The sequence below is a fragment of the Sitophilus oryzae genome, unplaced genomic scaffold (assembly GCF_002938485.1).
Source record: "Sitophilus oryzae breed Bouriz unplaced genomic scaffold, Soryzae_2.0 scaffold_864_pilon_pilon, whole genome shotgun sequence".
NCBI lineage: Eukaryota > Metazoa > Arthropoda > Insecta > Coleoptera > Curculionidae > Sitophilus > Sitophilus oryzae.
Window position 1 is genome coordinate 1702840 of NW_022147488.1, and position 13195 is coordinate 1716034.

At 31.0% G+C, this 13195-nt stretch overlaps 1 protein-coding gene across 1 annotated transcript in view; it reads left to right on the plus strand.

Annotated features, from left to right (window-relative positions):
- The window catches only part of LOC115890425 (gamma-aminobutyric acid type B receptor subunit 1), a 635424-nt gene that overhangs the window by 612014 nt on the left and 10215 nt on the right, over positions 1-13195 (plus strand). Inside the window, exons 11-12 of the mRNA XM_030910650.1 lie at positions 619-868; positions 3092-3331. Of these exons, the coding sequence (XP_030766510.1) occupies positions 619-868; positions 3092-3331 (490 nt within the window). The remainder of the gene's footprint in view (positions 1-618; positions 869-3091; positions 3332-13195) is intronic.

A 13195-nucleotide genomic window follows, 5' to 3' on the forward strand; every position in this document is an offset into this window, starting at 1 on the left:
TGTTTTCTTTTGTCCTGAATGATTGACAGATAAATATCAAAATCAGCTATAAAGAGACAAAATAAACACGTTTTTAAGCGTAACCTATGAACATTTTACTTCCCTTGATGTGGGAATTATTAATAGACAATGTGGAAATTATATTAATTTCCACATTAATTAATTAAGACAATGTGGAAATTAAGACAATGTGGATTTAAAGACATTATTATTAATTAAAAGACAATGTGGAAATTATATACACGAAAATATTAAAAATTATTAAAAAACATAAAAACCTTAAGCATTAAGTAAATTACAGGATCATATAGAATATATAAAAGTATTAAATATTTAGTAAAGCATTTTTTATTTCTCCAAAAAAATTCTCTATGGGTATTTCGCCACTGCAAGAAAATCTACAAAATAGGTAATATAATTTTTTATTGGTTAGCCAAATTTGCTTGCGAATAAAAAGGGACTAACCAGTGAATTTCAGTTTGGATTCTACACAGTAGCATAAAAAAAGCTTTTATTTTTAAGATTTCTGTTCCTGTGGCATATTTAGCACTTTCGTACGTAGAAAAATTATAAATGGCGAATACAAATTTTATGTTGCTTATTGTGATATTTTTTCAGGGTGATCCAATCATCGCATCCAGTCTGCAACACTATCATGCTCTTCGGCATCATAATTTGCTTCATATCCGTCTTTTTCCTCGGCCTCGATGGCCATTTCGTCTCACCGGTAGTGTTTCCCATCATGTGCCAAGCGAGAGCTTGGCTCATGGCTGTGGGCTTCACGCTGTCCTTTGGAGCGATGTTCAGCAAAGTTTGGAGAGTACACAGACTAAGCACGAAAGCGAAAACTGACCCCAAAGTCAGGATGGTAAGTCAGCACTGTTAATCCAGTATTAATGTTATAACCACAGAATCTGAATTTTCAATTTTAAGTTATATTAGTATTTATATTGATTCAGAAACTATTAAACATTCTATAAATAATGAAATAAAAAAAGTGTGACAATTTTTTTTTAATAATTTTTATAACTATTTAATTTAACTATACAGGGTGATTCTTAACCTATACGCATAAAGTTGGGACATTATTGCTGATGACAAATAATGACTAATTAATAATGAAAAAAAAATGTTAGTAAAATATTTTTAAATTCTGAAATAATTTGAGTTTTTTTTCACAAAAATTTATCAACTTGATCAGTAAATGCACATTCAATTTAATGGAATTTGCGTTTTTTGTTTTTATTTAAAATAGTTTGTTACCTCCGTAAATAAAAATATTTTACTAACTTTTTTTTTCATTATTACTCATTATTTGTCATTAGCAATAATTTTCCAACTTTATGCGTATAGGTTAAGAATCACCCTGTGCATTACTTATTTAACTAGCTGAAAAAACATAATTTTTTATTATATTAATGCCCAATTTTTTTTTTAATTTCCTACTTTTCAATTAATCAAAATCAGAGATCTCATGCTAAAATATTGGTGTACTAAAATATCCTATATGGTTATTGTAGTTTTCTAGAAATTTGTAATACAAGTTTATTCAAGTACACAGTACATCCTATACAGGGTGCTACAAATTCTAGGTACGCGCATTGGTATCTCAGTAACCGTAATACAAACATGGTTAAATCAGGACAGAGTTGCACTTTAGTATGCTCACCAAGATGACATCAAAAAAGTTTTAAAAATTTCACGGATTGCTGAGTTTTTTTGAGAATTAATTTTAATTTTTCCTATCGTTCCTTTTTAGAAAATTAAAAAACTAATTGCACATTCTCATAGCCATTTTATTAGAGCTAGTACTTTTTATTTCAGGTTTTGGAAGAACTCGATCTTCTGAGTACAATGATATGCCACACTTAATATTTTTTTTGTTTCGGACATTTGAACATAATTTATTTAAACTAATTTTAAGTCCGGCTCTGTTTTTTTTAATATTTATTCACCGTTACAATATTGAGATAACCTTTCAAACTCAACAGTGACGTGGGATAAAACATTGAATACGGAAAATGAAAATGCAATAACTAAGGGGGCATTACTTGGCGTCATTTGTAAAAGTGAAATCAATACATTTCAATTCATTTACAATAAAGAGTACAAACTACATTCCGCAGTATAAGAAGTTATGGTCAAAGAACTATAAATAAGAGTTGTGCATTAGGGAGGGTGGTAACCTTTTTGAACATGTAGAGCATTAGAAACCAGTTTTTCCAGAAGTTGATTTTATAATAACTACTATTAATATTATGAATATTATTAGATCGTGCAATGAGATTTCAAATTCATTAATAAAAAAGTTAAAAAATAAATATCTTTTAAATTGCTGACCTGGATATTATTTATTGAATTGAACCTTTCATCTGGCTCTATCATTTTTTCTTATTCAATGTTAATTAGCGCTGATTAGTATTGTTGCGATGAATAATCATATTACATAATTTAAAAAACATATTTTTTTTTTGATGAAATTACTTAAATAATAATGAAATAGATATGTTATTGTTAAAGTAACCAAAAACAAAAAAAAATATCAAATGTGGCATATTGTACTCAGGAGACGGAGTTATTTCAAAACTTGCAAAAATGCAGGTCCGGTATTTAACAAAATTAAGTTGCCCTCTGTATACCACGAACTATCAGCTAATTTGAAATCTAAAAATACTGTCAGATAGCCCTAATAAAGTGGCTATATGAGAATGTGCAATTAGTTTTTTGATTTTCTAAAGTAACGACAGGAAAATAAAATTGATTTTCAAAAATTTTTTTTTTTTTTCCAAAAACTCAGCAACCCTTCATATTTTTATACTTTATTTATTAATTTTTTTAATGGCATTTTGGTGAACATCCCAAGGAGCAAATTTGCCCCAATTTAACCATCTTCGTATCTATTACGGTTTCCGAGATACTTATGTTCGTACCTCGAATTTGTAGCACCCTGTATCACTCCCGTGGTAGTCTAGAAATAAAACAAAATCTTTACTAAACAAATTTAACTGAACAAAAAGTATACTAAATTTTCACAGACACAGGACTTTAAAGCAAAAAAAAACAATTAATTTTATTTATTTTAATTTTACAGAAAAAAGTACAGCCTTGGAAACTCTACTCCATGGTGTCAGGTCTGTTAGTCATAGACATAATCATAATGCTGGCGTGGCAAATCATCGATCCCCTGTATCGAAAAATAGAGATGTTTCCTTTAGAGGATCCGCCAGAAGAATCGGACGACTCCAAAATAAGACCGGAGTTGGAGCATTGCGGTACTGACAATATTAGCGTATGGTACTCCATAATTTTCGCCTATAAAGGTTTAGTTTTGGTAAGTATTAACTAAAAAAACTCCTTTGCTCATAATATACAAGGTGAGTCTTGAATTAGTGCAATTTTCAAATAATAATAATAATTTTAGTATATTTCGATCCTAGAAACATGTCTGAGGTTTTTTTTGCAAGAAAATTAAGATTGATTTTTTTTTAAATTTTTAGTTAAAAACGATATCTTTATAATATGGCAACATAGATAGTAGATTAAATTTTCAAGAATGAAAACCCAGAAAAGATCCAGTGGATCTCAAAATTAAGGGAAACTTAATTTTGATATTTCCACTTACTTAAGACTCACACTGTAATGTACAGGCTTTTCGCTAAGAGTAGCTCTCGGCTGCATCTCGGAAATTATTAGCCGTAGAGTCTGCGTGATCATGAGAAATTACTGGAAATTATTTTCAAGTTTGTAGAACTACTTTGGCAAATAAGAAAATTGATTTTGCACTCTTGCCGACAAGTAGTACTACAAATAATGGCGGCATAATCTTTGAAAATTTTGTATTTTTTTGTTCAACCAATGCCCCCTATTAACTAAAGTAGTCCACTAATAAGAGTAAGTCTTTGTAAAGTATGTTTTTATTGCACAACCCTTAAATTTGCGTAAATCTACTTATTTAACCCCAAATGAAAATATAAGCCACCTCCTAAAGTCATAGGCTTATAACGCTGACCCCTATCAAATTTTCCCATCTAGAGTCGAAACTTTCATTGTATGGTCCGTAGTCATTTATCTTTTGGTGTGATTAAGTCACCCATTTGGGGCTTTCCTGGAAAAATCCTGGATTTTTTGACAATTCACCATTGATAATGATCTAATTGCTTCAATCTGATCCTGCAAACTGGATGTTTTCCCAGTAAATGGCTTAATAAGAAAATTGCAGGGAAAAGAAATAGAAAATATAAATCTTTGTTGAACTTAAATTTTTATGTAGTATTTGTCTCTATTATCCAATTAGAAATAAAATAAAGTTATAAATAACTATGGTTCTATAAACCTACGACTCTTTTCCGTAAGTCTTCTACAAATTTTATGCTCATTTAATTTTACGGATCCGTAAATTAATAATGCAAACGCGTCAGCTTAATAAATCTCTTTGTCGTTTTCTTATGAGTAAGTGAACGTAAAATCCGCAGTAAAAGCGCCTTATAAAGATATTAAACTGGCAATATTTCGCAAATTATAACAGAAATAGAGAATCTTATACAGACTTAACCGTATTTAATAATAAATCTAAAGGTAATATCATATCGAGTTATCATCGAGTTATATAGAGTTATCAACATCCTTATTTGTCCATTATCGACATCCTGTATATAACTTTAGTGTCAAAGTAAATTAGCGACACTGTATATAAAACACATTTTTAAGACAAAAAATAAACTGAGAATATCGAACAGGAAATTTAAAGTTTTGATGTGCCAGCTATTGTGTCCCACGGTATAATATTATATTGATCGTACATACTAAATGACTATTTGTAGCTTATTTGTTCTAAACAAACAAAGATAAAAGCGGCATTGTTACCAAACTACTATTAATCTCGATATTTACATTAACTCAACAGCAACTTCGCCAAGGCACACATGATTACGCATTGAAACACTTACCCTTTACACAATGGCTCAATTACATATGGATATTCAAAAGATTACCTTTACTAATTCGGCTTGTAGTGCCATCAATGCTATTATTGACATATGCACCAATCAAATATTTGTGTAATTGTAACTATTTGGAGGTAGAAAGCTCGACTACTATTATTAATTTGAATTGTGCTATGATTTGTATAAACTAATATAAAAACGTTCTAAATATTAAACATTATAAGTAGTGTTCTAATGGAGCGAATGTCCCGTTCGTGAATAAGGAAACTTTTCTAATATTTGCCATCGGGTTCAGGAGATTGTGCAGATAATATTAATAAATAAACATGTAATTTTAAATTTTAATTTAAATGAGTAAAAATTCAAGACCGTGACACTCGGCCTGAAGGGCTCTAACTCACTGACGACCAGGTCGCAACGACTTGGCCGTCGGCTGGCCGGATGTATTGCGTTTATAGCTGCGGCCAGATGAACGACCAGTTTCAACAGAGTTGTCAGATCTAATGATTTTTTACGTTTTACCAATTAGAAAATATTGTCTCTGAAAGAATTAAGTTTCAGAAATGTTAACAGATCCGTGTTAAAATGTCCGAAACTAAAAAGCGAAGTTGCTATTCATGAGCTTATTAAATGTTCTAATATTAAATAATGCATGTAAAATATTCTTGGATTTTTCGTTAATAAATACTGGTGTGGTAAATAGATAAAATCTCCAAACCTGAAGTTTTTCAAATCCGCGATGCCTGCTATTCCATCAGTCGTTTCATAACAGAATATTCTACATCCTACGTCTATGTAATTTAATATGTGTAGAGTGAGAAATGTAACTCGTGAGATTTTCAGCAGTATATCAATAAAGGACAAAAACAGTATTGTTCCTAAAGGTGCGTCCAGACTTTGGCATTTTAGCCCGAACGAACCGAGCGCGCACGAACAAGCAGAACAAATAGGCCGAACAAAAAGCATTGTGTACGCGCGACCGACAAAAAGGAAGATATTCTGTTTCTTTTTTCTACTGGTAAGGACTTCTACTGATGGCTCTTATCGACTTTAGAAGTAAACATATTAGGGCCATCGTAAAAACAAGTCGTCAGACACTGGCTCTAAATATAAGCAGGTAGAAAGTTTAGCTTCCAGTTATTTCAATGTTTACAATATAAATTCCTCTTTTTATTGTTACTGAGAATCTACAGCAGTAAATATTTCTATTTTTATGAATGTTTAAGTTACTTTTACTCTTATTTTTTTTTAAATAATGTATCTAGTAGAAATATAGTCTAATGAACCCTGTTTGAAAAACGTTAAATTAAATATAATATTTAAAATACAGTTGTCCTCCTTGTACATGACTACAATACAACTAAAAAAAATAATTTAATAAAAAAAAAACAATTGGCTGTAGAAAAACTTTAAAAATTATTTTTTTATTTTTTAACATCGAAACTCGAAGGTATAATAACAGGTACCTATCACATCAACCATAAATACAGTTATGACAGTATGTCATAAAAAATGTTTTGAATTTTTACTAGAATCGACCCTTGATAAAAAAGGGACTATATAGATTTAAGTTTCCCTTTGATCCAGTCTGTATACTATTTTTTGGATTTTCTGCACGTGTGCAAAAACTACACTAAAACACTATATCTTATAGAAAATAAAATACTGTGCATTGATTTTGAGGGATTTTATCTGAAAAATTATTGATTTGGAAGAAAACCGGCAACAAGCGGCAGAAAATTAGAATATTTTAGTGCAGCCTACTGGTCGCAACGACCAACGGACGGCCAGGACGTTAGTGTGCGCGGTATCATTTGATTTAATGGTTTTAGAGGTAGCAGCGGCCTGGCCGGTGCGACCTGGTCGTCAGTGTGTTCGAGCCACAGAATATACTAACGAAAAAGAAGCCCAAGTTCCTTGTAATAAATCGGTTCCATTTTCGTAGCGCCATCTCTCGTTGTAGCTGACATTTACAGGATAGACGAAGGGGTGCGCGGCCGGGGGGAACAAGCGGGAATTGTAAAATACACTTTAGTATTTTAATTATTTTTATTCGCTATTTGCAATTTTATTTTTAAAACATATTATGTGAAACAATCACATAATATGTTTTAAAAATAAAATTACAAACGGAACAAAAGGAATTAAATAGTCTGAAAATTTACTAAGTTTATTGATAAAAAAGTTATGCTATGCAAATTGACATATTAAGTATAACCTCTTTGGTATAATATTGTTAAACAAACATTAACAAATCATAACATATCAGATCATAGAACTAAAAAGGTACTATTAAATAAAAACCGGTGATACAATTCTTCAAAATTAATTTTAACATAATATCAAAACCGAAAAATCAAACTGCAAACACAACCACACTTATCACAACAGAAATTAACACACACTTCCACGGCAAATGTCCAAGAAAGACTGATCCTTCTGATTGGTCCTGGTCCTGGTCGTAGCTCACGTCGTATTGTCGGTAAGCAAAATCCCTCTACAAACATTTTTATATGATTTTGACGATCAGCGCCAACAGTCGTCGCGTCGTAACTAAAAACTTTTGCTGGAACCATTTTGGATATTTAGCTTATATGGCCTTGGTTGGAGCCCTTAATGACGGCCGCGAGACGGCCATAATGAGAGCGAGACGCGCAAAAGGGTTAGTGATAGCGGCAGTGTTGCCACAGCTACCCCATTTAGGGTAGATCTACCCTTTGTAAAACAATTTAACCCCGCTATCTCGAGATAATCTACCCCGATGAAAAATAAGCTTGTGGCAACACTGGGTAACGATCTGTGCCATACGCGGCTAAGAAAATCACTATAATAAATTTGATATTGTACCAACCTGGTGAGCTAAGGAGTAATTTTTTATGCATATTTTCATCGATAGGTTTGTAGCCTCTGAATAACGGTCTAGATAAAGTATCTAGCTCATTTGTCAGCTCAGAATTAGAATTTAGAGTTTGTAACTCGCATTTTCATTGGAGGACACTGTCATATTTATTTCAAACCAATAATGAACGAGAATATTCGTATAATTTAATAAAATTACTGTAAATCACTATAAATAATAAATTGTTTGTAATTGAAGTATAATTTCTATTTTCTTAATCCGGTAAATGATGGAGATAAACAATTGTGATTGATTAAAATTTTATTTTAAGATGAAACTTTTGTTAACAACATTCTGAGAATTCGAATAATGAATTGAAAAATGACAAGACAGGTGACATCTGTCTGAAAAAGACAGCGGTTTAGAGTGACAATTTGGTTATGTAAAATTTAGAGTGACAATCTTGATTATGCAAAAGAAATGCTGGTTGCCTAATGATTAACATTAATTTAAAAATAAATTCCCAACACGAATAATGAACAAAACATTTAAACAAAAATAGGCAACACAAAACAAATTGTTGGTTAGTAGTAGTTAGTAGTAGATAGAGATATAGATATACGGCTGTCAGGCTATCCGGTCGAGTGATAGAATTATCGTTTTTTAATAAAAATTAAAAAAAAAACATAACATTATAAAGCTAGAATAGTATACGGTTTTATATTAACTCTAATTTATTTGAAGTTTATAAAAAGCATTCTTAAAAAAATATATATCCTTCAAATCCTTCAATTTAATAGCTCTTAGTCAGAAGTTTCACTTCAAGTATGCGCACATAGTGTATACCCAATTTTTTTTATTTATTTTATTATATTATATTTTATTATTTTATATTATTATTTTATGTTATTACTTTATATTATTTTATATTATTAATTAATTTATTATTTTAGATCATTTATTTGTCAGTCTCTTCAGAATAACACATAAATTTATGTTAGAAACAATAACATAAATATTTCCTCCATAAAACAAGATTTGTCTGGCGATAAATGCTCATTTTATGAAGATGAAAAGCGCAGAAAAGCAAAATTAGTCAAAAGAAATATCGACCTATGTACGTGACCTTATTTCCAGCCAACCTGATTCTGTCTTCATTCATTTTTCTTTATAGAATTCGCTAATATCTCTTATACTTCATGAAATATTTGATACACGAACATCAATTATCTATTCAACCGTTCTTTGCTGCGCAAGGAAGTGAGATGTGAGAAAATTAACATCTTCTTTTCGAATTCCGAATCTAGACTTTCAATAAATCTGTCTTCTATCTTAACTCTATGAATTATTGCGGATTGAATGCATTTTCGGACTATCTATATATCATCAGTTATAAGTTTTCTACAGTATACTTTAACCTAGATTTAATGAAGTGTAGTTTTATATTAGAACTTAACATAATTTTATTACAAAAAAAAAATTGAATTTTATGCAGAGTATAAATGAATACACAGAAAAAGTTATGAGGCTAAAAAGTAATAAAAGTTAAAAAGTTATGAACAAACAATTAAAATATTATGAATATTTTTCGAAAAATATTAAATTTAAATTGCAAAAGCTTTTCCTTCTTGCAGTTAATTCCAAGAGATTTAATACTAAGTAAAACATAATAGATAGTGTGTTTATAATATACAGGGTGGACCGAACTGTATTCCGGAAACTTCGACAATAAATTCTGCACGTAAAAATAAGTAAAAACTTCGTATAAACTTATGTCCTAAAATGCTTCGTTTCGGAGATACAGGGTGTAGAAGTTTCATTTTTATTTCGACTTTTTCCAAATAATTTATGAAGTAACGTCAATATTTTTATCAAAATTGGTGTCTGGAAGTTTTTTAACTTGAGAAATTTGACTTTGATGTCAATATGACTCCTATTTGTAGAGGGCACCACCTACATATTTTTTAACTTGTTTGAAGAGTAATAACTTTTCACCCGTACCTGTATAAACTGAGCAAAAAATATAAATTTATGATATTTTTTACGTAAAAAATGTCTCTTGGTAAAAATTGCTACATCATTGACATAAATTAAACATATTGACTAAATAGTTATTAGACTGAAATCATAAATTTCAAAAGATCAACAGAAACTGTTTCATCATCAATTTTTCGCAGAAAAATTTATAATTAATTTAAACAAATTAAAATTTCAAAAATTTATTATTTCAGTCAAGTAACTATCTAATCAACGCAGTGGCGGCTCGTCAGTGTAGAAAAGGTAGGCGGCGCCTACTCTAAAATTTTGTCAGAATTTAAACGGATTATTACATTACATTATTTACTATTAATGTTGCCAATACATAAAAATACTGTCAATACACGGAAGTGTGTTTTAATAATCAATATTATTTTAATATTTGTGGTCTTGTATATTAAAATATTCATTATCGCTGGCGTACACTGACTGTGCCGCTGCGTTAGAAAACAAAATAATTTTGACCGTTGAAGTGCCTTTGTTAGGCGATTTCTGCATCGCCTACTATCAGAGTCAATGCACGACACACATTGGTTCAGATTCAAAAAAATCGACTCATAGGGGTCAAGAAAAAAATTTCGAAAATTTCAACAATGATATTATTTTCAACAGATGATGGGCCCATTTATTCAAATTTATCACGATCCACTTTTTAATCGTAATAAAAAAGCGTACAGGAATGTTGTTTTCGTTAGATTTTGTAGTTTAAATATATCAGTTATTTGCTGATAATGGTTTAATGTTACTAATATATTTTGGTTCTTGTTCAGAGGACTGGAAATAAATTAAATTATAATGGATTTTGAAGACCAAAGGCAGTACTTTTAAGAGAATTTTATTAATCTCTAAATATTTTTTTACGAAGCTAGTAGTTACCACAAACATAGCAGAGCGTTTTTTTTTGAAAAAAAATAAACTTTGAAATTGCGTATCTTAGAACTCCGCAGATCTCCGTTCCCATTTTATAATTTTTAAAAGGTATATACCAAGTTTAATTTTTACCACAAGTATCTTACCCCAAGAGACCCCGAGGTAGATGATATATAAATTAGAATTTTAAATTGACCAGTAGTCTGATTTTTGTTCCATGGATAATTTCTTGAATTATTATACTAATATTTTTTGAGTAACTCTGGAGTGGTAAAAGTGTAACTATAGAGACTCACATGTTCCTCCCGTACTCTATTCCTTTTATATTTAGGAACAATAAACCGCAGATCAATATGTGAGAGGTTTTTGAAAATGGGTTTTAATAATAGTGTAAATAATTTTTGTGTAATAATAATAATTCTAACATATTATCGAAAAAAAACCAAATTGAAAATTTTGTTTATAAATGGTCAGAAAAGTGGAGGAAATGTAATTATACTTGGAGCAGTTTTATTTCCAACAATTGTCTCTGGCTGAATAAAAATGCACTTCAAATGGAAGTGATCTTTTGATGACCCTGGCCCTTCAAGAAGATTTTTTTTTTCAGAATTGTCCAAGTCCCAAAAAATAAAGAGACCAAAGGTGTATATTTCCAAGGAATTAATTTATAATATCTTACAGAAAAAAAACCTGTTTTTCATTTACATAATGCTGCAAATAGCTTTTAATTAATGGCAAAGATTAAAAATCAATCTATTTCTAGAAATTAGAGATTCTTACACCTTGGAAGTTCTGGCATATGCTACAGTTTCTAATTAAAGCCAGGAACATAAAAATGAGACGGCAAAAGCAGTCCAACTAGGGTTTGAATTTCCAGAGAAAGTAGTCGCCACTAAAAATAGGTGAAGATTTACCCGCAGATGACACTCATATGGCAACAGAATATTATTGCCAATCAGATAGTGAAGAGGAACTAGAAGAAAGTGGTGGTGAATCATGTCATGAAAAAAATGAGTTTGAAGACTCCATTTAATGCATATTGCAATTTATGTTTTTTCTTTAATTTAGACCAGATAACCTAATGGGTATTTTTTTTTGACTAGGTTCGAAGCATTTTTCAAACCTTTTTAAAAACCATAATTTTTGAATAAAATTCATAGAAAATCCACTTTTTTTAATATTTTTATACTAAACAAACATAGTCTGAAATATATTATGTTCATTCCTTGGACTATCTTTGTCATGTTAATAAATCAGTCATTAAACCTAATAAGTCTAAAATTTGTAATAAAATTAAAAATGTCCTATGCGCCACTTTTTGGCAATCTGAACCACTGTGCGACGTACGGCAGTCTTCTGTCTCTGTCTAACTTATCGGAGTTGTATCGTATTAAGGCGGGGCTTAGGCGAAATCTCCGGTCGCCTTTGCATGAAGTCGTGGAGGCTCGGTAGGCTTAGAAGTTAAGAGGATATTCCCGATATTTCATAAGGGAATATATCACATTTCGTTAATGGGATATTTCATATGATTCATTATACGTAGCATTTAAAACTTTTATATGAAAATTCAAAAAACGTTTAAACCAAATTGGAAACATTTCTTCGGCCTTGTCCGACATTATTCAAAATATATAACCGGTTGTATTTCAGAACAGTCCACAGATATAAATGAATCCGAAATAAAAAAGCGCGTTATTTTATTCGGTGCAAGAAGACGATACAGCAGTTATTACAGAAAAGTGTCAGTGGGCTATTTCAATTCGATATGTTAATAAAAGCGGCTAAGTCAAATATCTTTGCGCTAAATAGACGGAACTAAAATTTTGTCGCCTACCCAGTCACACGGGTCACGAGCCGCCACTGACTCAACGTGTTATTCGTAGCGATTTTTACCAAGAGACTTTTTTTAGGTAAAAAGTCACGAGGATGTATATTCTTCAAAACAATTAAAACACATGTAGGTGGTGCCCCCTACAAATAAGAGTCAAATTGACAGCAAAATAAAATCATACCAAAGAACTCCCAGACACCAATTTTTATCCAAATATTGACGTTACTTAAATTATTTGAAAAAAATGGAAATGAAAATGAAGCTTCTACACTCTGCATCACGGAAACTAAGCATTTTAAGATATACATTTATACAAACTTTTTTACTTAATTTTATCTGCAGAATATGCTGCCGAAATTTCCGGAATACAGTTTGGACCACCCTGTATATGGTATATGTTCATGATATTATAGTTGGGGGTTGGAAGCTTTGGTGTTACAAACAGCGAAATAAAGATGATTAAAAACTAAAATGCATGAAACAGGTGACAGTTAATGTTATATTAAAGCGGCGCGCAAACCGGAGCGGTGGCGGGCGCGGTGGCGGTAGCGGTGCGGTCACAATGCGATCGCGAACATCCGCACACCAACGCGGTCCGCGGTCATATATAACAGAGCTAATTGGCGGTCAGTGTCAGCACCGTTTAGAGAAGATTATTACAAATTTTCATTTTTA